Below are 24,727 nucleotides of genomic sequence, written 5' to 3' on the forward strand. Positions count from 1 at the left end.
AGATAGCACAAGTCTCTTAAAATACTCACTCTGCAGGGTTGGGCTGCACAAGGAAAACAGAGGGCTAGGGAAGGTCTGAACGAGGCCACGTGTTTTGTAGTCACCAAGGCTCCTTGCTCTGTAGAGACCGTGACCCCATTTCCCAAAGCAGCCTCATTATGTGCCCTTGCCAGGTTTCTTTTCTATGAATGAGTCTTGTTCTCCCAACCATATGGTTAGTCTACTGGGAAAAGAGACCTTGTCATATTTCACGGTGTTTCTTTCCATGCCTTGGTAAAGTAAGGTATCAGTTAGCTATTTTGTTGGTAGCAAGTTGCCATTGCTAGTTATTTTATCCTGCTGTGTTATATTGTCAGGCAGTCTTGGCCCTAGGAAATACTAGGAGAAACAAATAGGAGAGACAGGTGAATCTTTTCCCAGGAGACAGGATGTACCAATAGGTACGTAGGGCACTTCTGATGATTTCTGCACTGAAGAGAGACAGGTAGAAAATGTAAGGCATGCAAGGGAAAGCAGAAGTAGGTTGAAAAGCCCATTCTTGTGAGACATGGGGATGAAAAGTAGAAAGAAGGAATAGCTTTAGCTGAGACCTCTGCCAGAGCTCCGAGGGCTTTGAGATGCAGCTAGCAGATCCTGCCCATGGCTTAAGGACAGAAGAGGAATGGAAAGTCAAAACCAGCCATGGCATCAGAATCTCCATTTTCTTTTTTCCTGTTCAGAGTCAACAAACACCTCACAATGCTTTCTGGGGGTGGGATCGGTATCTCCTTTAACCGGTGAAGATGCCAAGAATTCAGTGAGGTTAAGTCACTTGCCCAAGGTCACATAGGGCAGTCAGGATGCGAATCCCAGAAGCTCCAGCGGTTCTGGGTGCAGGAAAGTGGGCAGGTGGCTATGGCGAGGACCGGCTAATAGTGACGGTGCTGATGACGGGGCCACTGACCAGTGGGCAGCCAGCAAGACGCGACAGATTCTGAGGGTCGGCCCTCGCAGACAGACTGTGGGGCTCGGCTCTGCGGAGCAACCTAAGGGATCGGCAACCTGGGGCTCAGACTGTGCAGCTCCCGGTCCTCGGCCGCCCGCGGGCGTTGGCGAAGGCCAGCGGTCCCGGCCGGGGACCCGCAGGCCTCGTGCGACTGCAAGCCGTTCATGGGGGACGCGCCAGAGCCAGGCAGTGGGCCGGAACCTCCAGAGAGGCAGAGTGGGGAGGGCACAGGCGAAGGCTGGCTGCAGCCACTCCGGAAAAACAGCCTCTGCAGCACCCGGCCTAAGTCAGAACACCTTAGCGACAGGCGCCCCCACGAAGCAGGTGCAGGAGAGACACGTCCTGGCACCGCGCCTTGCGTCCCAATAGCGGAGCTCGGGAGCTCCGAGTGTCGGCGCAAAGCCGGGAGAGAAGGGTTTAAGCTCGGGTCGCTGCTGCTCACTCACGCGGGACAGGTGAGGGACTCTGGCACGCCCGGGGGAGGGGACTCGCTCTGGCCCCACCCCTCCGGGCCGCCTACCTTTCGGGGGCGTGGCGTTTGGGCCGCCCCGCTCCTAGTGGGCGGTCGGAGCGCGCGGGCCCGCCCCCCGCCTATAAGAGCAGTGCGGCACTGCAGCTAGCGCAGTTCTCACTGAGACCCGTCACCCGGACTCTACGTGAGACCCACCGCCCGGACTCACCATGGTGAGTGCGGCCCCGCCGGCATCGCGCCCGTCCCCTAAGTTCTCCTCTTCTTCGGGGAACCTCCCTCTAGGGCTGCTCGGGGCCCTCTATCTGGAGTTTCAGGTCTCGAGGTGTTGGAGGGGGGTTGCCTTCCTCCACCCCCTCCCGGTGACTTTGGCTGGGCCAAGTTGTCCACTTTCGGATGCTAGGGAGGGTGGTAGAGCGGGGTGGGAATCTTCAGTAGCAGAGAGGAGTCCTCCTGGAATCCCTTCCCGCTCCACCAAGTATTTGTGTCCTAACCCTCCTGAGGGGAGTCACGCGGTCCCGCGGCCCGTCCTTTCCGCGGTCGAGGGAGACCCCGCTTGGCTGCCCTCCGCCCCTAGCCTCCCCCTCGCTCCCGAGTCCTTGGAACTGACCAAACACGTGCTTGGTGCAAGAAGGTGGGAAGGGGTCAGATCACTTGGTTCAGCATCTCCCTTTCCTCCGACTGTGGGCGCATCCCTTCTACCCACAGCACCCCCACCCCGTGACTCAGCACCCCTCTTTTGATCCTGGAGGGGTGGCGAGAATGGGGTTCGGCCTAATGAGGCAAGACGGAATCTCTCCAGCCTGAGTCCGCGTGCACGGACGGGCAGAGACAGCTGGCGCTGAGCGAGAGCGCGGGCCGAGGCCAGGTTGGGGGGAGGGGAAAGAGGTGTGTGTAGGGGGTGGTATTTATAGCCCAGGGACTGGGGCCGAAATCCAATCCTCGCTTTCCACTGGGATGGACCTGGAAAGAATCTAGAAGGGGCAAATACGGGGCCAGAGCGCAGGATGGCGCTCACCCCGCCCAGGGCAAGGCAGGTTACCTTCGGGGCCTCACCGCAGGTTCCGCTTCCTTTTCTGGGTGTTTGCAAACCGTCACCCCGCCATTTCGGTGTCGAAAAGGGAGGCCGCGCCGGCCCTGCTCTGCACCACTTTGGCTTTTCAGAGGTTAATTCCAGACTGGCAGGAATGAGCCTAGGGCAGCGAGTGCCCCAGTGCCCACAACCCTTACTGCTGGAGCCTTACTGCTCTCTGCAGTTTCCGTGAGAACACCGCAGTGGATGAACGTGGTGAAGATACCCAGGGTGTGGGGGTAGAGGTGGGGAGAGCAGCCAGATGGGATTGATCCCCAGCCAGATGGGATTTAAAGGTGGTGAGGGCCAAGGCATCCTGCTGGCCAGCATGGTCAGTTGATGCCTGACCAGAAGGCTGAGACACCTCTACAGTTCACAAGAATGAAAGGGCCAGAGGGTTATATGATATTCTACTTGTTCATCCTCAAAGCAAAGAATTAATCAAGGGCGGACCTCTAGCTATAAATTCTTAGCTCTGGAAAACCTTCTGTCCCTTCTGAGGCTCTTGAGAAGCTGATCTGTGGGAGTAGGGATTGGGAACAGCTGAAAAAATCGCTTGTCCTTGTCTCAGTGACTGCAGTGTCTGCCTGTCTCATATGCACTTGACCTCTCCGTCCTGCCTGAGTGTCCTGTGAATATGGCAGGGTCATATGGAGCCACAGTTCTTACTTGACAAGGTCCCCATGGAGAAGTAGACTGAGGGAACTGGCCTGCCCTACTGGGTGCCTCCAGTTGGAAAGTCCTATGCAGGAGAGCCTGGGCAGCATGCCAGCCTCTTTGACCTCTGCTCAGGCCCTTTTGCCAACTGAGTCATCCTAACTGGTAGGTGATAGGGTGGGAGAGAGGCTCATGGGGTAAGGACTTATGTATGTGGGGCTTATGTCATGTCCCCTCTCTTTACCCTTCAGCGTGAATGCATCTCAGTCCATGTGGGGCAGGCAGGTGTCCAGATGGGCAATGCCTGCTGGGAGCTCTACTGTCTGGAACATGGAATTCAGCCGGATGGACAGATGCCCAGTGACAAGACCATCGGTGGAGGGGACGACTCCTTCACCACCTTTTTCTGTGAAACCGGTGCCGGAAAGCATGTGCCCCGGGCAGTTTTTGTGGATTTGGAGCCTACCGTAATTGGTGAGCAGAAGAGAGGGTGGAATTAAGGATGTCTAGACCCGGCTTTCCTGGCCCTGCAAAACCCCTTGCCCTGCTGGAAGCTAAAGAAGGGAGGCTGATCGCAGACTGGCCTAGGGCAGCAGGTCTGGGTTTCTCTCACACACTGCTATCTCAGGCTGGCAGGAGGATGAATGCTTCCATATATCTGACCACAGCCACCAGGCTGAGGGAGGGAGGTCTGTGCTGAGCATAGCCTTGTGGTTTCTGCTCTAAAGATGTGGTGAATGCCTTTTCAGATGAGATCCGAAATGGCCCATACCGGCAACTCTTCCACCCCGAGCAGCTCATCACTGGGAAAGAGGATGCTGCTAACAACTATGCTCGTGGTCACTACACCATTGGCAAGGAAATCATTGACCCAGTACTGGACCGGATCCGCAAGCTGGTGAGAACTGGGGGGTAGAAGGAAGGAAGCTTTTGAAATGATGCTAATGGTCAGAAACATTTTTTTCCAAATCCATTTCATGGAGTCATCTCTAATTGTACATGTCCCAGAGCATGCTGTGGCTTTGGGATACTCATTAGTCTGCCTTAACACCTGAGAAATTTTAGACTTTTGTGAAGCCAGAACATAAGAGATCCTCGGCCTTTCCCCACCCACATTGCTCTTTTCCTTCTTGTCTTTCAGTCTGATCAGTGCACAGGACTTCAGGGCTTCCTGGTGTTCCACAGCTTTGGAGGGGGCACTGGCTCTGGCTTCACCTCACTGCTGATGGAGCGGCTCTCTGTTGACTATGGCAAGAAATCCAAGCTGGAGTTCTCCATCTACCCAGCCCCCCAGGTGTCCACAGCTGTGGTCGAGCCCTACAACTCCATCCTGACCACTCACACCACCCTGGAGCACTCAGATTGTGCCTTCATGGTGGACAACGAGGCCATCTATGACATCTGTCGCCGCAACCTGGACATCGAGCGCCCGACTTACACCAACCTCAACCGCCTCATCAGCCAGATCGTCTCCTCCATCACAGCCTCCCTGCGCTTTGACGGCGCCCTCAACGTGGACCTGACCGAGTTCCAGACCAACCTGGTGCCCTACCCTCGCATCCACTTCCCCCTGGCCACCTATGCACCAGTCATCTCTGCAGAGAAGGCCTACCACGAGCAGCTGTCAGTGGCAGAGATCACCAATGCCTGCTTCGAGCCTGCCAACCAGATGGTGAAGTGTGATCCCCGCCACGGCAAGTACATGGCCTGCTGCCTGCTGTACCGTGGAGACGTGGTACCCAAGGACGTCAACGCCGCCATTGCTGCCATCAAGACCAAGCGCAGTATTCAGTTTGTGGACTGGTGCCCCACGGGCTTCAAGGTCGGTATCAACTACCAGCCCCCCACTGTGGTGCCCGGGGGAGACCTGGCCAAGGTACAGCGTGCCGTGTGCATGCTGAGCAACACGACCGCCATCGCTGAGGCCTGGGCCCGCCTGGACCACAAGTTCGACCTGATGTATGCCAAGAGGGCGTTTGTGCACTGGTATGTGGGCGAGGGCATGGAGGAGGGTGAGTTCTCCGAGGCCCGGGAGGATATGGCTGCCCTGGAGAAGGATTACGAGGAAGTGGGCATCGACTCCTATGAGGACGAGGATGAGGGAGAAGAATAGAACCGCTGCCTGGAGCCCACTATGTTTATTGCAAAATCCTTTCGAAATAAACAGTCTCCTTGCACGGTTTCTCGTCCCTCTGTGAGTGCTTGAGCTTTGCTGCCTTCCCCTTTTGTGCTGCTGCTGCTATTTCTGCTGCCGCCCTGACTATGTGCTGCTCATGACTTTTTCCTTCCGTGGATGAAGGTTACACCTGCCAACGGGCCCTTACCAGGCCCAGGAAACATGACCCCATGTATTATCCTAGGAGTGCCCAGGATAGGGGGGAGATGAGGACCGGATCTTGGACCTGTCCAACATGAGCCATTAAAGGATCTGAGGCTTCACTTCCTTTCCAAGTAGGAGTTTAAGCCCAGCCATTTCTGTATTTGAGAGTTAGACTGCTACCCTATTCTTCCTGCTGCTCTGCATTCACCGAGACTGGAAGCAAAGCTTGGCCCAGACACCTCTGTGCGTTTTAAGGGCTTGGGAGTGGGGCTGAGCAGGCCCAGAGTTCCTGGGCATGGAGCCTAGTCATAAGCTTGGGGGCTGGGAGGGAACAAGGGCGATCTCCTAGAGTTGTTTGTGTCCGTGCACCTCCCAGCAGCTTTGCAAAGCTTACTTTTGGTCTTGCTGTTTTGCTGAGGCCTAGGGTTGTGCCATTAAAAGCCAGGTCATCTCCCCTCTGTTTGTGCTTTCTTTCTGGCCTCAGCTTCTGTGCTAGCTGGTGGGAGCCTCCTGCCAGGGCCCTGGGGAGAACTTCAAGGTTGTTAATAGGCACCCCAGGACCCACACTGACGTCAGCAGTTGGGGGGTGGGCACAGTTGGGGGGGGGCGTCACTCTCAGGAGCAGGAGATGCCAACACTGCCCTCCCCTCCCCTCCCTGGTGATTCAGGGACGCAGTGCCCTTCCCGAGGGAACAGGTTTCCAGCCCAGCAAAGGCAGGGCCCCTGTTTACTCAGCAGAGGAGGCAGGAAGTGGCAGCTGGATACTGCCACACCACATAGGCCCCATTAATCATTAACCATGTGTGAACCAGAACCATCTGGGAGATTCTGGACTAAAATATCCACCACTTCCACTCCCCTTGCCCCCAGGCAGAGGCTGGAAACCAGTTGTGTGGTTGTCCCAAAGCTTCTTCAGGTGTCTCCACCCAGAAGCCCTTCCTGGAAAACCAGCTGGGCTCCTCTGACTAAGCTACCCAGCCATGGGAATGAAGAAAGAATGAGGTAAGGGTGTTTTAAGGGGGCCCTTGGCCCAGTTCTTGGCATAGAAACCAGCTCAGGCAATAGCAGTTTGAAGTTTTTCACTAAGACAAGCTAGGAGAAGTGCCCACTCCCCCACCAGCCAGATCTAAGGTGGGGACACCTGCCTCCGAATGTGGAGGGTTGGTCACGCTGCTCCTGAGGCTCTGCCAGTTCCTCTTCTCTCCAGGCTCTCCCCCGGAAAAGGCAACCAGCCTTTGGGCACCCTGCACCTCCTTCTCACTCCAGGAGCAACGAGACTAAGATCACACCAAGCTGCTTTCACTTTATTCTTGTTTTATACATTCTCCTGCCCCCAGATTTGGAAGCAGATCATGATGTATGCTCAGCAGTCCTGCTCAGAGCCTTGACTATATTCTATCAGTTCCCCTCTCCCCATCCCCAACCCCCACCCAGGCAGGCCTCCAGTCCAGTTACTGCTCTTGGGGGTGAGAGCAGAATCAGAGACAAAAAAACGAGCAAACTGTCTCAGGCCCCAGCTGCCCCCAGTGACAAGGGGCGGTCCTGGACTGAATGGTTGGAGATTCTACTGAGGGAGGGCGGCTCCTTGCCAAGGCACAGGGGCCACCTTCTCAACGTGGGCACGGGTTTGTTCAGATGTGGGTAGTGTGCTCATCCCGAGCCGAGGGCTGCAGCACCTCCAACTGACTCAAGAGCAGAGGAATGTGAGGGCGCTGCTGGGGGTCCACGGTCATCATTGAGGTCAGCAGTTGCCGCAAGGCTGAAGAATGCCTGCAGGAGGAGGAGGGGAGCGTGAGGGAGGCGGCCGCCCCCTGTGCTCTGACCCCTGCAAACGGAAGGGAGGAGCCTGGAGTGCCCCTTTCAAGCTCACCTGGGGCTCTGCGGGATGCTGAGTTGGTTCTGCACTGCAAGGGCCACGCTGTCACCCTTCTGGAACACCATGTCGTAAGGGCCTTCCCCAAACATCATGGCATATAGCACACAGCCTAGGGACTGAGCATAACTTATTTATTCCTTGGAAGGGGACCAATGGAGTCATCTCTCTCTGTTTCATTCTGTAGTGAAAGGAGACTACAGTATGCAGACTTCAGTCACGTGACACCACCAGGGCCCCAGAGAAACTGCCAGTTAGCTGGAGGCCTCTGCGTCTTGTGCTGAGCCGCTGCCTCCAGCCCTGACATTTAGTTATACTTATCCTGCTCAAAGGGCAAGATTATACCACTTCCTGAGCAACTGAGTACAGTGCCAGTGACAGTTCCCAGGAAGGAAGTCAAGGGGGGATTGGGACATACATGCTTCCTGGGGCCCCATGCACTGGAAACCAAAGACTTGCTCCTCCAGTTTACAGCAGCTACAGAGCAGCACTCCTCCCCTTCCACGTTCCCACCCACACGTTCCTCACCCAAACATCAGTCCGCTCATCGATGACACAGTGGCTTTGCACGGAGAAGAGCTCCGGGGCCCGGTAGGAGATGGTGCACCGCTGGGCTGCCCAGTCCTGGAACAGTGGCCCCAGAGCTCAGAAGCAAGGCACAGGTCTTGGTCATGTGACCAAACTGGGGCATGCACCAGAAGGGGTTGAGGATGAGGAAGAGATGGGCAAAGGACTCTGGAAACTCTTACCTGGAGGGCTAGAGCCTGGCGGGACCCCTCCACGTGAATGCATGCTTGATTCATGGACCCCAAGTCCATCAGAACCGGCTGCCCCTCATCGCCAAGCAAGATATTGGTGGGTTTCAGGTCCCTGCAGGGAAGTAGAAATGACCCAGGAGCATCCCTGAACCAGAAGGCCAGGATCCTAGGGGGGCAAAAGAATCACAGGGACTGTTCCTGGAGAAGAGCACAGAGATCTCTCATTTCTCTTGATGAGGCTCTTCCTTTCTGTCCAGCAAGTACATGGAGCCTCCCACTGACCTGTGGGCATAACCCTTGGCGTGAATAGCCTCAAGGCCTCTGCAGATACCCAGCAGCAGCCAAATGATTTGTTCTTCAGTCAAGAAGTTGCCTTTGTCCTTCAGCTTTTCTATCTCATTCCACAGCGTACCTCTCTGCAAAACAAGTTTCCCCGCAGCTGATGTTTTTAGCCTCTGCTCCCTGAGCCTGATTCTTTCCCTATGTCAGAATTTATAGCAATTTCACCACACACCCTACAGCCCCAGGTGGGTTACTTAAACCCCAAATCTGAAATGCTCAAACCAGAACATGACCTCTGCTTCCTAATGTGCTTGACTGCTCATAATAGCCCTTGGCACACACCGCTCTGTTGCAACCCCCTCCATAGCCAGGAGACTTTCTGACCTTGAAGAAGGGTAGCAGCAGCCAGGCCTCATGTTTAGTGCCTCGCTCTCTCAGACAATAAGCCACGAGGCGAAGGATGTTGGGGTGATGGAAGAGGCGATGCATGTCTGCTTCTCGTTGGGCCTCCTCCCGGTCCTGCTGCTCATGACACAGGATTCGCTTCAGGGCGTAGAACTGTCCATCATGTAACCCCTCCACTAGGTCCACAAAGCTGAACCCACTGTGGGCCAAAGGGGTCAGTGAAGGACCAAGGTCATCTCCCATACTGCTGGGATCCAGAGGAATTCCCTGGGAAGAAGTGCAGGGGGAGGGGGGGTGTCTTTCCCATTTACTAGCAACCCCCCCAAGGTGTGACTCTAAAAAGAAGTCTGAAGATTATTCACATAGAGCAAGGACACAGTCACTTTCTAGGTCCTATGGTCTTAATGCAGGGCTTCAATAAATATTAACTAAATAACAGCTAACCCTTATCAAGTGCTATTAATCAGGCAATAATTATCTCATTTAGTCCTCACAGCCCCACCACTGAAGCACAATTAGCTCTAATAAGCAGATAAAGCAACTAGGGCTTATCAAGGCCATACATGGTAACTCTAGGAAGACTGGTTCCACAATCCACTTTCTTGACCACCAAGGAGCTGGGCTCTGTCCGGTGAATTAGAGGCTCCGTGCCCCTAACCTGTGCTGACTGCTGTCCTTCAAACACAATTCTTGGGACTAAATGACTTCCAAAACACTCACCCCTCCCCCAGTTTATGGATGAAGAGGTAGCGCTTATGGTCAATGGTGACAGTTCCCCGAGAGCAGATGCAAAGCGCGTGGCCCATAGTGTCTCAGTCATCCTCCTCAAGGACGATCTGAAGCTGCCAAAGGGTTCGTCCAGGTCGAGTGGTCTCTTTCAGGCAAGTTGCTGGGGCTCCAGCAGATCATGCTGGAAAGAAAAGAACGGCAGGTCATGGGCGGGGCACAATCCAGAAGACCCCCTAAGGGGCCAACGTGGAGCGCTCAGGCCCAGGTCTCCGAACCTAGAGGAAATAAGCCCTGGCAACGCCCGCTCCAAGAAGGCTGGGGTCAGGTGCCTTAAAAAGGCCCAGGCCCCGCGGCAACTCCCAGGCCACTTCCTCCAACCCCGGCCCACCTTCAGGCGGCCCCTCACTCGCACACCCCGTTGGGCTGTAGAGGCAGGGCACAGGGTAGATCCGGGGAGAAGTGCGAGGCCCGGACCCACCGCTTGCAGAGCCCACTCCGGGTCTCGGTCTGGGTGGGCCAGCCAGGACACCACACTCACCCGGCTTTAGCTGGAGGGAAGCGCCAGGGACCGGAAGCAGTAGTACGTCATCAGTCCGCGCCGGCGTAACGGCCCGCAGTATCCTAGCAACCGCTGAGCACTAGGACGATGTGGGGGCGTGGAGCTGAGAGGCCGGGGGCGGGTTAGGCCTGGGGGAGAACGGGTCCCAGGACCCGGGTGAAGGTTCCCCACCTGGCCTGCAGTGAGGGTCAAGACGCAGGCACCTACGTCAAAGGGGAGCAAAGCCGGGCTCGGCCCGAGGCCCCCAGGACCTGCCTCTCCCAATGCCAGAGGTAGGAGGCGTCATACCTCCCGTGCACCGAGTGGCCGACGGGTCCAGCCCGGAGGTGGATCCTCAGAGGGGGCGGGAGCTGGCAGTTTGCACCCCTTTGCAGCTCTGATCAGTACAACCTTGGGGGCTCTGGCCTGTATCTTATTACCGTAATCAGAGTAGTTAAGAGCTCAGGCTCTTCAACTAGACTAGGGTCTGAATCTTAAAAGCCCATTAGCTGTGTCACCTGGACAAGTTACTTAGCTTCTAGGAACCTCACTTTCCCTAACTGTAAAATAGGTGTAAGAGTACCTAAAGTTAAATGCATGAACTCTAAGGCCGGACTGCCTCATTCAAATCCCAGCTCTACTAAACTAGTTATGTGACCTTGTTAACGGGCTAATATTTCTATCCTCCAACCACCTCATCAGTAAAATGGAGATTATTATCTACTTCATGGAATTGTTTGAAGATTAAATGAGAGGTGAAGTGCTTACTATAGCGATTGATACATAGCCCTGAGTAGTGTCCATAAGCAGAAATAACAATAATAACTATCCTGGTCTTCACATCCCAGGCTTGGGACTGTGAAGGCAGTGAATGATGGAAATTCACAAATTTCCAAACCTTGGAACTTTGATGTCTCTTGCCCAGGCAGGGGTAAATTGGAAAGGGGCGCACATCCAAAGATGATAGGATGGCCTAGATGGTCTCTTTTGTTGAAACAGGACAGGATTCTCTAGGAAGAAGATTCCTCTTGTAACCTGATCCCCACCCCAACTCCCACTCCCCTTTCATATACTGAGAAGATATCCTTTGGTTTCCCTTGGGTCTAAACCTGGATCTGACATTCATCTAGATTTAACCTGCTGTGTACTGAACCCTCTGATAGCAGCAGAGGACTCAGGATGGACAAGGCTCTCCCTATCCTCAGGGGGCTCAATGTAGCAGAGAGCTACTTCTCAATCCTGAATGTGCTCAGAGCACCCGGAAATCTTGTTAAAATACAACTTCTGATTCTACAGGTCTGAGGCAGGGTCTGAGATTCTGCATTTCTAACAAGCTCCCATGATGAAGCTGGTTCATGAACCAGTAGCAAGATATAGAGGGGTTTACAAACTAGTAGAGTAGCAGGCAGTTGCAGGCTGGAGACAAAGTCCAGGCTAATCGCCTGACAACTTGCAGTGGTCTCCGCCCACTTGCTCGCTGAGGTTCTCTCCCAGGAATCTGCCACGTGACCGTCAGACCACCCTCTCTGACTGGAAGAGCCCCGAAAGCGCCATGGCTCCCAAGAAACCTCTCTGCCTTCCCTCCCTGCTGCTCCCGCTCCTGACGCTGCTGCTGCCCCAGGTAGGATGGGAGAATCGAACCAGCCGCTGGGTGCGGTAAGACAGGCGGAGGAGAGAGTGAAAGTGAAAACAACAAAATACTGGGAAGGGCTAGTTCTGTCTCCTCTGCTCTTGGCAGACGCTGACCCCGGACTCCAGACCCCTGTGAGCACGGTCTCTCCCCTTACAGGCAGACACTCGGTCTTTCGTAGTGGATCGGGATCATAACAGATTCCTCCTGGACGGGGCCCCGTTCCGCTACGTATCTGGCAGCCTGCACTACTTTCGGGTACCGCGGGTGCTTTGGGCAGACCGGCTTTTCAAGATGCGAATGAGTGGCCTCAACGTAGTACAGTTGTAAGAAGTGCTCATGAGAACCATGGAAGGGTGGGATTCACTCCTCCTACCATGCCCTTAAGAAGGGGACCAGGACAGGAAGACTGGCTGGGTATGAGGATTGTAGCTCCAGGGCTTCCCTGCCAAGGGTCGGAAAGGGGAGGGCCAGGACCTCCTTCCCACAGCTTCCTGGAGATTCCTGCAGGCCTGAGCCCCTTGGCCTCCCTGGCTTCTTCCTGTCTTGGGCCCTGTTAACCTCTTCCTTTTTCAGTTATGTGCCCTGGAACTACCATGAGCCAGAGCCTGGGGTCTATAACTTTAATGGCAGCCGTGACCTCTTTGCATTTCTGCAAGAGGCAACTTTAGCGAACCTGTTGGTCATACTGAGACCAGGACCTTACATCTGTGCAGAGTGGGAGATGGTGAGTTAGTTGGAGAAGGGATAGAAGCAAAGCTTCCCATGTGCCCTGACACTTCCATCACTACCCTCAACTTCCTCCCTTCTTACCTATTCTACTCTCACACAACAAAGCCCACTCACTTTTTTGTTGTCTTTATGTTTGTCTCAGGGGGGTCTCCCAGCCTGGTTGCTTCGAAAACCTAAAATTCATCTGAGAACCTCAGATCCAGGTGGGTAGAGAAAAAAAAGACTGGACTCAGAAAAAAGCAAACAACAACAAAATGGGTCATTTGGGTACCAAAACAGAGATCACTCATTCAAATTATTTACTGTTTTAATCATGCCCAGCAGGATGCTGGGAACTGGGGGACCAGAGGACTCAGTGTGGAAGACACATTAATTTTAAAAAAAAAAACCCAAACCTATATAAGATTATTTTAAAAATACTACACAAGAAAATGGACAAGGAGTTGAGATAGTAACAGGGCCTCTTTAGGTAGGAAAGCTAGAAAAGGCTTTTCTGAGATGACATTTCAGTTACTCTAGCAAAAGGAAAGCACTGGTCATATGAAGAGTGAAGTCAGAATGACCAGGTAGAGGAATGGTGTACTTTTCTGGGGAGAGGGCTGTGCTGTGAGTCTTGTGGGATCGTGGTTCAGATGGGGGATTGAACCTGGCCCCTTGGCAGTGAAAGCTCAGAGCCCTAACTACTAGACCACAGGGAATTCCCAGGTATGGTATGTTTTAAGGCCCAGAGGTAGGAGAGAACACTGGCATGAGTGAGGCCAGCTTGGCTGGAGCGCAGCGGGTAAGGGAGAGTAGTATGAGAAATTGGAGCTATATAGTGAGTGTTAATGCAGGACCTTTCAGACCATTGTAAGGGGGTTGCCTTTTATAAGCATAGTAGAAAGTCATTGAAAGAGTTTAACCAAAATTATCTGATTTGTTTTCAGACTACGTTAGCCTGGATGTGGAAAATGGATTGAGGGGAACAAGGGTAGAGGTAGAGAAACTTAACTGGGAGACTATGATTGTAGTTGAGGAGAGAGAGATGGCTCCTGGTTGTGGTAGTGGTGGAAATGCAAAGAAGAGGGCAGAAATGAGCTATAGGTTGGAGATAAAGGTCAACAGGACTCAACTGACAGATTTTGATGAGAAAGGGAGCAGTGGCGGATGGGCGGGAGGACAGTATGGGTAAGATGAGGAAAGAAGGGAATTAAGTATCCAGCCAGTCAAGATGCTGGTGCCATTTACTGACTTAGGGAAGACAGAGAAGACTAGGGGTGGCAAAAGATCAACATTTGGGGGAAAAACAATAGTTCTGGTCATGTTAAATTTTTATCATTCAAGGAATGCGATTTAATGTATGCTTGGATTAAAGGAGGCAGTGCAACCTGGCCCTCCTTTATACGGAACACAAAATGTAAAGGAATTAAATGTTTTAATATAAAGATAGCCTCTAAAACATCTTTCATTGACTCCACCTTTGAGAGTCCGCTATCTGCTAGGCATTGTCCTCAATGACAGGGATGCAGCCAGTGAACCTGAGAGAGGAAGGCTCCTGCTCACTAGTAGGGGAGACCAACGGGAAACAATTACAGACACACTTAATTTTAATTTCTTAAGCACTTGAAAAGGGAGTAGGAGGTGATGTGAGAGAGTGTAACCGGGAATCCACCCTCATCTAGGATATCAGAGGTTTTCTTGGGGAAGTGAAAGGTAACTTGAGACCTGAAGCCTGAGTTGGCGTCACCTAGGTAAGGAGGCAGAGGTCATGCATGAAGACCCTGAGGGTGAGTCAACAAAAATCACCAACAGGAGTTGAGAATTGAAGGCATGCCACCTTGTATAATGATCTTTCATTTGCTGACTTAAATGTCCTGGACTGGCAGTTCCATCAGGTGCAGGTCAGATAATCTCCAATTTTGTGAATTCCCATGCTACTTCATACCTGAGTCTGGTGGGAGCCTGTAACCCCTAGAGTCCATGGGGTCACAAAGAATCAGACGCGACTGAGCACACAGGCACACAATTATGCGTGCTACGTCAGAGCGATCTCAAGTATATATTATATATGGTTACGTAATAGCTCCATGTGATGTGTCTTACCATTTTTTTCTGACATTTAAAAAATGAATTCTCGAGAAACACTGCTTTGTTTCCTATGCTCAAATTTCATTGCCATGCAGATATACAAGTGCTTAGGGTTCAGAGTTTCCTCTGACAAGTCACTGCTTCCCAGACGGAATTATGGACAAGTGGGATGATACACAGTGCTTCCCCGAGTTCAGGCGGCACTCAAGATGCTAGCACTGATGCTATGGGTGGGGGCCGAGGAGGTGGCAGTGTCCTAATGAGCAGAGCACTGCCCCTTCCTTTAGACTTCCTTGCTGCAGTGGACTCCTGGTTCAAGGTCTTGCTGCCCAGGATATATCCATGGCTCTACCACAATGGGGGCAACATCATTAGCATTCAGGTACCAGTGGAAAGTTGACTGGGCTAAGGGAAGGAGGTGCCAGTGCCCTTAATTTCTCCACCTCAGAGCTGACCTCCACTTTTCCTTTCCCCTGGCAGGTGGAGAATGAATACGGTAGCTACAGAGCCTGTGATGTGAGCTACATGAGGCACCTAGCTGGGCTCTTCCGATCGCTGCTTGGAGACAAGATTTTGCTCTTCACCACAGATGGGCCTGAAGGACTCAAATGTGGCTCCCTCCAGGGACTCTATACCACTGTAGATTTTGGCCCAGGTCTCCCAAGCAAGGGTTCAGAATGAAGTCTGGGAAAGGGGCACCTGTTTCATGTTGCTTACCTTGCACCTTTGCCTCCTTTCTGCAGCTGACAACATGACCAAGATCTTTGGCCTGCTTCGGAAGTATGAACCCCGTGGGCCCCTGGTGAGGCGCCAGAGGGGAGGCCAATCAAAGCAAGAGGCAGTGTGGGGAATGGGTGGCACTCAGGTCCCATCTTGCTCACAGCTCCTTTCACTTCACACTCTAGGTGAACTCTGAGTACTACACAGGCTGGCTGGATTACTGGGGCCAGAATCACTCCACACGTTCCATTCCAGCTGTAACCAAAGGACTAGAGAAAATGCTCAAGTTGGGAGCCAGTGTGAACATGTAACTGGAGGCACTGGGGCCAACATGAAATCTGTAACTGGGTGTTAGGGATGAAGGTTAAGATTCAATGGGTCAGCTTCTACCTTTCCCCCCACTCTCTCCCACTTCAGGTACATGTTCCACGGAGGTACCAACTTTGGATACTGGAATGGTGAGTCTAGATGGTCTCTGGGGTGGAGGCAGGGAGGCAGCAAGGAATTAAAGAGTCTGAGGAATGCGTGGATTAGGATGTCTAGAAGCTGGATATGGCTACCATCGCCCCTTCTGAGAGCAAAATTCTCTGCATGAATTTCTTTGCTTAGGCCTATCATCTGAGCGATGCATTGAATTAATTAAATTGGTTTGACTAGGTGCTGATGAGAAGGGACGCTTTCTTCCAATTACTACCAGCTATGACTACGACGCACCCATATCTGAAGCAGGGGACCCCACACCCAAGCTTTTTGCTATTCGAAATGTCATCAGCAAGGTGCCCTACCACTTCATTAAGCGCCAAAGGCTTTTACTAATTTAGGGGGAGGGGTGCCCAAATTGTTCGTAAAGGGGTCCCATAAGTCAATGATTGTTGTCTGGACCACAAAACCCTCTGAGCAGCCTATTGCAGCATTTCTCACTCAGATAGGGCTTCCTAGGGAGATACAAATACATACAATATTAGAGAATCTTCATGACCCCTGAAGCCCTTCCCTGGACCCCCGGTTAAGAACCCTGCACACTAGGGTCTTGGAATAGGGTTTCTTTGTGTGCTTTTCCTATGGCTCCTGAGAGAATTTGGGCTCAGTTCCAGGAAGTTCCCTTGGGACCTTTACCTCCCCCCAGCCCCAAGATGACGCTTGGACCTTTGATCCTACACCTGGTAAGCTCCTCCCCATTATTCTCTGATTCTGCCCAGCCCTCTATTCTGAAAGTTCCCTTATATTCTGATACTTTCCCCTTATTCTAATAGGATGGGAATTTGCTGGATTTCTTAGACTTCCTATGCCCCCAAGGTCCCATCCATTCAGTCCTGCCAATGACCTTTGAGGCTGTCAACCAGGTAAAGCATAATCCACCAACAGCTATACCAAGGGTCCCCTGAGTTATGCATCTTCCCCACAGTATCCTTTCTTGTCTCTCAGCACATCTTATTTACTCATTCTTCCACACCTAGGTCCATGGCTATATGTTGTATCGGACCTATCTGACCCATACTGTTTCTGAGCCAACACAACTCTGGGTGCCAAACAATGGAGTCCATGACCGTGCCTACGTGATGGTGGATGGGGTGAGAACCTAATTCCAGGCTACCTATGAGCCCATTTCCTTTCCTCCCCAGCAAAGTTTCCGGTATCTACCTTTTCCCATTGCCTGCTCACATTTGCAGAGGATAAGGTGGGATGAGGAAAAGTTTGACAAAGGATAAGGTTCTAGAAGGAACTGACAGAAGGGCTTCATTCTCTGCCCTCTAAATAATAGTCTCTATTATTATTAGTGTCTATTAATGTAGCTTCCTGGGTGGTGGCAACAAGCTAGATGCTGAGCCGCTCCCTTTCACAGATATTCTCATCCACAGGTGTTTCAGGGTGTTTTGGAACGAAACATGAAACATAACCTATTTTTGATGGGGAAAATGGGGGCCACACTGGATGTCCTGCTGGAGAACATGGGGAGGCTGAGTTTTGGGTCTAACAGCAGTGACTTCAAGGTGAGCTCGCTTTACCCACTCCCTCACCCCCATACTCTTCTTTACTGAACTCCCCAGAAAAGATAAGGGCCTAAAGGAAGAGCTACAGCCTTAGGGCTTAGAGAGCAAAGCAGCAGCTGGTGGGGGAACTGGACATGGCCACTAGGTGCATTCCAGGGCTTGAGTAGCAGTAGTCTGGCCTTAGAACTAAGTGAATGATGAATTTTCATTTGCCTTCTTCACAGGGCCTGTTACAGCCACCAGTTCTGGGGCAGACAATCCTTACCCAGTGGCTGATGTTCCCCCTGAAAGTTGATAATCTTGTCAAAGAGTGGTTTCCCATCCAGCCGCTGAAAAGCTTACATCCTCAGACCCCCTCCGGCCCCACCTTCTACTCTACCACCTTCCCAATTTTAAACTCAGGCGGGGACACATTTCTGTTTCTACCTGGATGGACGAAGGTATTGCTGATGGTGAGGGTGCGGGGAGAGGTAGGGTGGTAAGAAGGGAAAACCATGGAAGAAGGGAGAGCACAAATTATTCCTCTGATTAGGAACCCCACCCCCACCCCCCAGCAAGTGGGTAATTCTACCCCTCTGAGAGCTGATCCTTTCTTTTCCTCTACTCCCCAGGGCCAAGTCTGGATCAATGGGTTTAACTTGGGCCGCTACTGGACAAAGCGGGGGCCGCAGCAGACCCTCTACGTGCCAAGACCCCTGCTGTTTCCTAGGGGAGCCCACAACAGAATCACGTTGCTAGAGCTAGAAAATGTGCCTCCTCAGCCCCAAATCCAGTTCCTGGACAGGCCCATCCTTAATAGCACCAAGCACAGGACGTACATCTATTCCCTCTCAAGTGCCTCTGAACCAATGGAGTTAAGTGGGCACTGAAAGAAAGGTAATCCTTGGATGTGGGACAAGCGCAGTGGGCAGGATCCATTCGTGCTAGCCATGGTGACAGTAAGGAAACAAAGGCCATGGGCCTGAATGGAAGTACAAGTGCAGTTTCCTTGCCAAACTTTATTGTGATTAAAGTTCCAGAGACAGTACCAGCTCCACAAACCTCTGTGGCCCTGTCTTTGCCCTGGTTCCTGAATGTCCTTCACCCTAATCTTCCAAACACTGGTTCTGTGGGGGAAGAAGCAGCCTAGGGCCAGTGGGAATGTGCCCTCTCAGGGCCTAGCACTGGCCCCAGGTGGAGCTGTAAGGGATCAGGAAGAGGGCTTCCCAGCCTGACTGCGATGATCCCGGAGGCAGCGTGTGGAGCAGAAAGAGAAGTCAAGGTAGTGAAAAGGAACAAGGCCTTGGAGAGACATCCCACAACTCCAGCAGCGTCTGAATAAGAGGGAGAAAATGGCTGGAGAGGAATCCCAGAAACGTTCCAATCCAAGCCTTCCCCACCCACCCTCCTGTCACTTGTTTTTATTCCAGAGGTTCCCAAAACATCTCATATCCCCTCAACAGCCTTTCTGAACACAGAGCAGCACTTGCTCTACTTGTACAGAATGGCCCCGCCCACATCACAGCCCACCCCCAACACCTGCCCCCTCCACATACGGAATATTGCTGACGGTGATGGCAGGGTCGGGGGTCTGAGGGTTGGGGGCTCCCAACTGGGCAGCTAGTCTGCGCTCTGCAGCCAGAGCTCTCTGAGGGGAAAAGAAGCTGTGTTAAGCACAAGGCCTCAGTGGTGGACAGCGTGTCCAAGAAGTGACGGCTGCACACCAGGGAAGGGATCAGACCTCTGGGGAAGTGTTGCTGTGGAAGGAAGAACCCCCAGCCTCACCTTCTCCCGGTCGCTGAGGGCAGCAAATCGCTGCTGCTCTTCTTGCTCCTGCTTCTCCTGCTCCTGCCGCTTCCGCTGCTGTTCCTCCCGGTGCCGCCGAGCTGCCTTCTGCTCCCTTCTCCGAGTGGCCTGCCGTGCCTCCATTTCTGCTGTTAGCGGCCCTGGCACCTGGAAAATTTCCGGGAAAGCATAAGGTAAAGATCTGTACAGACTATCCTTGGTAAGACTGTAGGAGTAGAAAAAATCTAGCCAGCATCTCTCATGCCTTCCCATTCTGTTGCTTCCTTCTTCAGCTGACCTGAGCTTTGCTGTAATCATAAGCATCTGGATTCTTCTCCATGAACCTCCGGAACTCATTGCGTGTCAATCTGTCAGCTGCAACTGTATACGGTGGCCGAGCTCGGGAATCCCTAAGTGCAAAAAACCCCCAAACAGGTTCGGTTTGCCTGCTGCACCTCCCAACATCGCCCAAGCAGACCAAGGGAAATACTGTCAATTAGGCAAGGCCAAGATTAGCGTCCAGATCATCCTCTGTACCCTAGCGGGGATTGGCATGAAGACCTCACTTACCGCACAGTGGGGTCCGCACCTGCCTCCAGCAGCAGGCGAACCACTGAGCCTCTCCCAGCTGCAGCTGCTGCGTGCAGAAGAGTGAAGCCACCAGAGCCCAAGGGGGCACTGAGCAGAGGCAGAACTCCAGGGTCTAGGGGGCTGGCAGTGAGTCGGTCCTTCAGGATCCCCACATCTCCAGCTCGGCAAGCAGCTAGAAGCACATCCCAGAGCTCCGACTGACAGGGGCACGTGGCCTCATCCCAGAGAGGCCGCAAGGGGGTTGACCCTGAAAGGGCCTCATCTTCCTTTGGTTGCTGGGAAAGAGTCATTTGTGCCCCAGACTCCAGGTCTTGCTTTCTCTCCCTCTTATTCCTTTTTCTCCTCCTTTGCTTGGGAAATACCTCAAACTCACGAAGATCCAGCGTTCCCAGTGTCACCTCTACTAGCTCCAGCTCTACCTGGGAGCCATCCTCTCCCTCTGACTCTGATCCTAGGGGAAAAATGTTGCTATGTTAGACCCATCTAAGGAATAAGCAGAGGTTAGGAGGGTGTGGGCTGCCCCGGACGCCTAAGAATGTACATAGAGAGATAATCCACATCACTTGAAATAAAATTGTACTTTGTCACCCAAGATAAAGTAGCGGATCAAGAGCTGAGGCCATTAGTATCATGTGAAGAAATGAGGCTTAAAGCTCCAGGGCAGGCCCAGAAGAAGCTGTTCAGGGACGAGAGTCCCTGGACATTCCCATGACAGCCTTAGGGTAGTCAGAACAGAGGAGCATGAAGCAGCTGACAACCATGCAGGTGATAGTCTGCAGCATGGGAAGCAACCCCTAGCTCCAAACCAATGCATCCAAGAAGGCAAGTAAATTATGTTAAGGTTCACACAACACATGTCCAAGCATCGACTTCATGCTAAGACTTTTCTAAGAACTAGAAATACATCAGTGATCAAAAGAGATGATAGGAGATTTGGAAAAATCACAAAATATATTTCAGTAATTGCTACCTCGAACTGAACAGATGTGTCTGTGTTGGGGGGAGGCGCGGGGGGCGGGGCGGGGTGCACAGGGTTAGTATGTAAGGTCTTACCTATAAATAGAGAAGTGGGCAATGTTATGACAGTAGATTTACCACTGCATTTCTAGGACAGACATCCCCCCAGAGAGAGACCTGACAATTGCCAGATGGTGTGCAAACCCTGTTTGGGAGCTTCCTTGTTCTGCCCAAGTGCCTCATTTTCATCACTGGGGACCTTTCTTTCTTCCTCGATAACCTTCCTTTCTCTCACTCTCTTCCTGTGTGTCTGAGGTAAATCCAACCTGCTTGTCTCCCGGGGGTCTTCTCCTGCCATAAAACAAAAGACTTAGCTAAGGAGAAGCCAGCTCAGGTTTCTGTCAATGAAAATGGCATTAGACTGCAGTCCAAGGGCTAGAAAACCATCTTGATGCATGAATGAGAACCCAAGGCTCGGGTGGAACATTTAGGGAGTATGGGGATCTAGAAAGAAAGCTCACCATGGACGTATAACGTGGTCAGCTTATGGAGTACACGCTGTAGCTCTTGAAAGGTGGGTCTTCGGGTAGTGAGGGGGATATCCCAAAGTCGGGGATCTCCCCGGCGCAGGGGAGCCTCACAGCCCCCAAAGAATAAGGACCGACCAGAGCGGGGGGCACGCAGCAGTATTGTCCCAGCCTCCTCCAGTGCCTTAGCCCAGTCTGGCCCTGCCAGCAGGTCACGAACTTCCTAGAGAAGACAGTAACTCAGCTCTCTAATTCTTCACTTGCTACTTTTAAACCTCCAACCAAAAACTGATGTACAGATGACATGTAGGGAATGGGTAGTAGAGAATGAGAGGATTCAGATTCCTGGGCATCCACCCTATTCTACCTTCATCTACCCAGAAAGAACAAAGACAGGGAACACAGGAGCCAGCCTCCCTGCTGTACCATTTAATCAGTCAAGAGGAGAGAAGTGGGGATTAGGGGCACACCTGACCTGGACACATAACTCACCTTATAGAGTGCGGCTTCATTGTAGCGCCTCAGACTGGCCCCAGCAGAGTAAGCAGCTGCACCCTGGGCATCCCGAAGCCCCTGGGCTGTGCCCCGCTTGGCCCGCACTGTGTAGCGGTGAAAGGTTTTGTGTGTCAACACTTCTCGTCTGTAGACAGCACAGACTCAGTACTGGAAATCAAATGGTACTCCCAGACTAACAGGATCCATTCCATCCTTGCCCCATTCAGCACCCTCTCACCCTTGGAAAATGGCACCAGCAAAGTGCCCAGCAGCAGCCATGAGCACCACACAGTCCCTGGGACCTCCACTCTGCAGGTTCTGAAGCAGCAGTTCTGGTTCTTCAAGGGGAACCTGGAGACACAGGAGCAGCACAAACATCTCTGTGGCACTTACTAGGAGTAAGAAACAAGGGCCAGGGCTACGTGATTCACAGGCACCATCTCTTTTGATACAACAGCTTCATGCTTGCCTCCATTTTATAAATAAAATTAGAGACTTGCAGAGGTAGTCAAGATCAAGAAGGAGAACCACAATCCCAACCTAGATCCGTCTATCTCCAAATTGAATTCCACTACACTTGAACCCTTCTAAGATTGAGGCCAGCTCAAGACTGTGCCATCATGTGTGACAGGAAGGAAGGAAGAAATAAGAGACTGTGCTGAGGGGAAATCTAGGCTGAGTGTACAGAAGGCTGGGACTGACCACACAATGTGTGCTGGCACTTGCCTGGCGAGGGCCTAGGACACAGCGATAGGCATAAAGAAACTGGCCCTGGGCATTTTGGAAAAGAACCCGATGCGGGTGGAAGCCTCGGGGTCGCGTAGGCTTCTCAAAGTCAGCCCTCTGCTCATCCAGTAACTGCAGGTCCTCCTCACTGTCTGAGTCTGAGTCTTCTGATCCTGAGATGCTGGAAAGATCCCCTGAAAACAACAAAAGATACGAAAGCTTGGTGCCCCATCTTTGACCTTTCTTCAAGCTCCTCAACTAGGATCTTTCTCCATCCCCATGACTGATTCGCACATGCTTTCCCACCAGTCATCACCTGTGGAACTCTGCTTTTCAAAGTCCAGGGCAGACAGGAGAGGCTTGTCCTTGAGACGCCGCTTTAGGTTAAACCGATGCCAGTCAAGCTTGTAATGTTCCCTCTGGTACGAGGCAAAGAGGGAAGAACAATGTGGAAATATGCCTGACCCAGCCTTTTATGGTACCCGAGACCTAAAAAAGAACTCCACCAAGTATGACCAGGTAATACTAACTTCCTTACTTAAAATGTAGACCTTCATTAAAGACAAATTTCTACCTCTTTACCCCAACCATGACATTTTTGCTTCCACATTTAGCTCTGCACCTGGTCTTTTACCTGTTCCTGGTGGTTCTGGAAGACCTGGTCACAGGTTGAACAAAACAACTTCTCTGAAATATCCAGAGGACCCTGGAATGGTCTTCTTTCTGGGCTTATTCGCTCCTCTGAACCTAAATAAGGGGAGGGTAAACAGAGGTAGAATGGGGGCCCAAATCCACACTATCTAGGATTACATTCAGTGTCTGATATACAAAGCAGAAGATACAAATGAGAGAGATGGCATGTTATTGCCTTCAAGGAATTTAACAATCTAGCAGTCATGAAATAAATGACACAGCAATCACTTTATAGAATAAATATGCTTCTGAAAAGATATGCATAGGATGAATATAAACACTGTGTGTAAATAAACAAGGGATTGTTTAGAGGAATCCTGAAAGTGTTAGTCACTCAGTCCTCTGACTCTTTGCAATCGCATGGACTGCAGCCCACCAGGCTCCTCTGTCCATGAAATTCTCCAAGAAAGAACAATGAAGTGGGTTGTCATGCCCTTCTCCAGATCTTCCCCACCCAGGGATCAAACCTGGGTCTCCCACATTGCAGGCAGACTCTTTACAATGTGAGCCACCAGTGAATGGTTTCTGGTAAGGTTAAGATTATTTTTAAACTGTGGAAATAACTCTTCCCCAATACCATCTTTTTAGCTTATATTTCCAATTACAGTATGCAGTTGTTTTTTTTTTTAAAGTATAAGAAAACAGCCAAACTAAAGTAGTATGAAACCAACAGTAAGTTGTTCTATATTCAGCAAGAAGGAATGATTTGGTTGGAATAGTTAAATTGGGGTGATATCAAGGAATGGTGAAGTGTTTTTGCAGGCAGTGGTGTTAATGTGATGAGGCATAAGCAATGGCAAGAGATTTGCTTGGGGATAATTCAGGAGCCTGTTCTAGAAATCCAGCGATCGAGTGAAATTTTTTCTTTTTATCAGAAAACATGTACAAATGTTGCCTTAAATTCATAACAGTTAAGAAAAATATACACAAACTTCAGCGTAAAAGTAAAAAACAAACACTCTGCAGTTGGGAGCTGATAAATTTTATCCAGTGGAAGGAGATGTCAAGAAGAGCTCCTAAGCTGGGAAACACCAGTAAGAATGTGTTCCCTGGAGGAGCAATAAGCTCCAAAGTGTCCTGTCATATCTCTCACGGGTCCACCCCACATCTTCCCAGATACCTGGACAGGAAGTCTGCAGAGACTGGGCCAAGGCCTCCTGGGGAAAGTGGCTCACCAGGCGCAGGCCCTGAAGGACCGGAGCATCCGTGCTGAGGTCAAACAGGGAGACCGACACAGGAGCCTGGGCTGCAGCTGGAGCCGGCGACATGGCTGAGCAGAAATTTACTTAGAAGCAGCTGCTGGAGCAGAAAGGAGGTTAAGAAACAGAGCTTCCCAAAGCAAGGTCCTATGCCGCGTCCCCAGCCAGCGTGACTTTCTCCCACTCCGCAAGGAACCACGGCAACTCACCCGGGTACCAGGGGTGGGCCCAAGGTTAATAACGTGATCCCAGCCTGCTTTCTGAAATCCCCAGTCTCGGACCACACAAGAGTGAAATGGGCGCGAATTCAGCAACCAAATCGACTCCAGCAGTGTTAAAATCACCGGTCCCTTAACCAACCTCTCCTCGTTACCCGTGCGGTGAGTTCCAGCAGTGACTACACCGCGTGGACTCGCCCCCGCCCGCAGAAGCTGCACTTAAGGTCAGAGGGAGCGGAGAGGCATTGGAAGTCTACAGTTCGAAGCCCGGATTTTTGCAACAGCGTAACAAACTCGTCACTACGGAGTAGCGAAGAGGACAAAAGGCG

General features: G+C 51.9%; 4 protein-coding genes across 12 annotated transcripts; 2 read left to right on the forward strand and 2 right to left on the reverse strand.

Annotated features, from left to right (window-relative positions):
• The first annotated feature begins 1,569 nt into the window (after positions 1-1,569).
• Positions 1,570-5,365, forward strand: LOC120854341 (tubulin alpha-4A chain). The gene is made up of 4 exons (XM_040228273.1): positions 1,570-1,669; positions 3,435-3,657; positions 3,933-4,081; positions 4,325-5,365. The coding sequence occupies exons 1-4, from the start codon at positions 1,667-1,669 to the stop codon at positions 5,294-5,296; spliced, it is 1,347 nt and encodes a 448-aa protein (XP_040084207.1). The 5' UTR covers positions 1,570-1,666; the 3' UTR covers positions 5,297-5,365.
• A 1,424-nt stretch (positions 5,366-6,789) lies between these two features.
• STK16 (serine/threonine kinase 16) lies at positions 6,790-10,164 on the reverse strand. 6 transcript variants are annotated; one of them, XM_040228285.1, is made up of 8 exons: positions 10,089-10,164; positions 9,542-9,731; positions 8,801-9,020; positions 8,417-8,550; positions 8,126-8,246; positions 7,905-8,000; positions 7,374-7,495; positions 6,790-7,273 (listed from the first exon to the last, which is right to left on the reverse strand). In XM_040228285.1, the coding sequence occupies exons 2-8, from the start codon at positions 9,625-9,627 to the stop codon at positions 7,135-7,137; spliced, it is 918 nt and encodes a 305-aa protein (XP_040084219.1). In that variant the 5' UTR covers positions 9,628-9,731; positions 10,089-10,164; the 3' UTR covers positions 6,790-7,134. The 6 variants fall into 6 exon arrangements, with proteins under 6 accessions (XP_040084219.1, XP_040084218.1, XP_040084220.1 ...); XM_040228284.1 differs by having other exon boundaries at positions 9,939-10,105; XM_040228286.1 differs by having other exon boundaries at positions 9,965-10,099.
• GLB1L (galactosidase beta 1 like) lies at positions 10,146-18,258 on the forward strand. Of its 2 annotated transcripts, XM_040228282.1 has the most exons (17): positions 10,146-10,381; positions 11,583-11,709; positions 11,878-12,044; positions 12,295-12,445; positions 12,593-12,653; positions 14,805-14,899; positions 14,998-15,172; positions 15,261-15,319; positions 15,423-15,544; positions 15,655-15,695; positions 15,895-16,013; positions 16,326-16,400; positions 16,491-16,580; positions 16,695-16,808; positions 17,097-17,228; positions 17,453-17,668; positions 17,840-18,258. In XM_040228282.1, exons 2-17 carry the CDS (start codon positions 11,641-11,643, stop codon positions 18,095-18,097), a joined length of 1,944 nt encoding a protein of 647 aa, XP_040084216.1. In that variant the 5' UTR covers positions 10,146-10,381; positions 11,583-11,640; the 3' UTR covers positions 18,098-18,258. The 2 variants fall into 2 exon arrangements, with proteins under 2 accessions (XP_040084216.1, XP_040084217.1); XM_040228283.1 differs by lacking the exons at positions 11,878-12,044; positions 12,295-12,445 and having other exon boundaries at positions 10,218-10,381.
• ANKZF1 (ankyrin repeat and zinc finger peptidyl tRNA hydrolase 1) lies at positions 18,195-24,689 on the reverse strand. 3 transcript variants are annotated; one of them, XM_040228281.1, is made up of 14 exons: positions 24,390-24,689; positions 24,102-24,277; positions 22,923-23,035; positions 22,605-22,707; positions 22,289-22,482; positions 21,801-21,913; positions 21,560-21,707; positions 21,062-21,290; positions 20,745-20,891; positions 19,563-20,034; positions 19,291-19,402; positions 18,993-19,160; positions 18,764-18,855; positions 18,195-18,541 (listed from the first exon to the last, which is right to left on the reverse strand). In XM_040228281.1, the coding sequence occupies exons 2-14, from the start codon at positions 24,247-24,249 to the stop codon at positions 18,418-18,420; spliced, it is 2,163 nt and encodes a 720-aa protein (XP_040084215.1). In that variant the 5' UTR covers positions 24,250-24,277; positions 24,390-24,689; the 3' UTR covers positions 18,195-18,417. The 3 variants fall into 3 exon arrangements, with proteins under 3 accessions (XP_040084215.1, XP_040084213.1, XP_040084214.1); XM_040228279.1 differs by having other exon boundaries at positions 20,718-20,891; XM_040228280.1 differs by having other exon boundaries at positions 20,718-20,891; positions 24,102-24,280; positions 24,390-24,684.
• Between the last annotated feature and the right edge of the window lie 38 nt (positions 24,690-24,727).

The sequence above is a fragment of the Oryx dammah genome, unplaced genomic scaffold (genome assembly GCF_014754425.2).
Source record: "Oryx dammah isolate SB20612 unplaced genomic scaffold, SCBI_Odam_1.1 HiC_scaffold_27, whole genome shotgun sequence".
Classification (NCBI taxonomy): Eukaryota; Metazoa; Chordata; class Mammalia; order Artiodactyla; family Bovidae; genus Oryx; species Oryx dammah.

Coding starts and splice junctions, on each gene's coding strand:
- LOC120854341 (XM_040228273.1), top strand. Junction 3,658..3,932: donor TTTGGAGCCTACCGTAATTG/GTGAGCAGAAGA, acceptor ATGCCTTTTCAG/ATGAGATCCGAAATGGCCCA. Junction 4,082..4,324: donor TGGACCGGATCCGCAAGCTG/GTGAGAACTGGG, acceptor CTTGTCTTTCAG/TCTGATCAGTGCACAGGACT.
- STK16 (XM_040228285.1), bottom strand. CDS start 9,627: ATGGGCCACGCGCTTTGCATCTGCTCTCGGGGAACTGTCACCATTGAC. Junction 9,021..9,541: donor ATCCATAAACTGGGGGAGGG/GTGAGTGTTTTG, acceptor TTTGGCCCACAG/TGGGTTCAGCTTTGTGGACC. Junction 8,247..8,416: donor GCCAAGGGTTATGCCCACAG/GTCAGTGGGAGG, acceptor ACTTCCCTGCAG/GGACCTGAAACCCACCAATA.
- GLB1L (XM_040228282.1), top strand. CDS start 11,641: ATGGCTCCCAAGAAACCTCTCTGCCTTCCCTCCCTGCTGCTCCCGCTC. Junction 11,710..11,877: donor TGACGCTGCTGCTGCCCCAG/GTAGGATGGGAG, acceptor CTCCCCTTACAG/GCAGACACTCGGTCTTTCGT. Junction 17,669..17,839: donor TTCTACCTGGATGGACGAAG/GTATTGCTGATG, acceptor TCTACTCCCCAG/GGCCAAGTCTGGATCAATGG.
- ANKZF1 (XM_040228279.1), bottom strand. CDS start 24,249: ATGTCGCCGGCTCCAGCTGCAGCCCAGGCTCCTGTGTCGGTCTCCCTG. Junction 21,914..22,288: donor GTGTCCTAGGCCCTCGCCAG/GCAAGTGCCAGC, acceptor CTGTGTCTCCAG/GTTCCCCTTGAAGAACCAGA. Junction 19,161..19,290: donor ATGATTACAGCAAAGCTCAG/GTCAGCTGAAGA, acceptor GAAATTTTCCAG/GTGCCAGGGCCGCTAACAGC.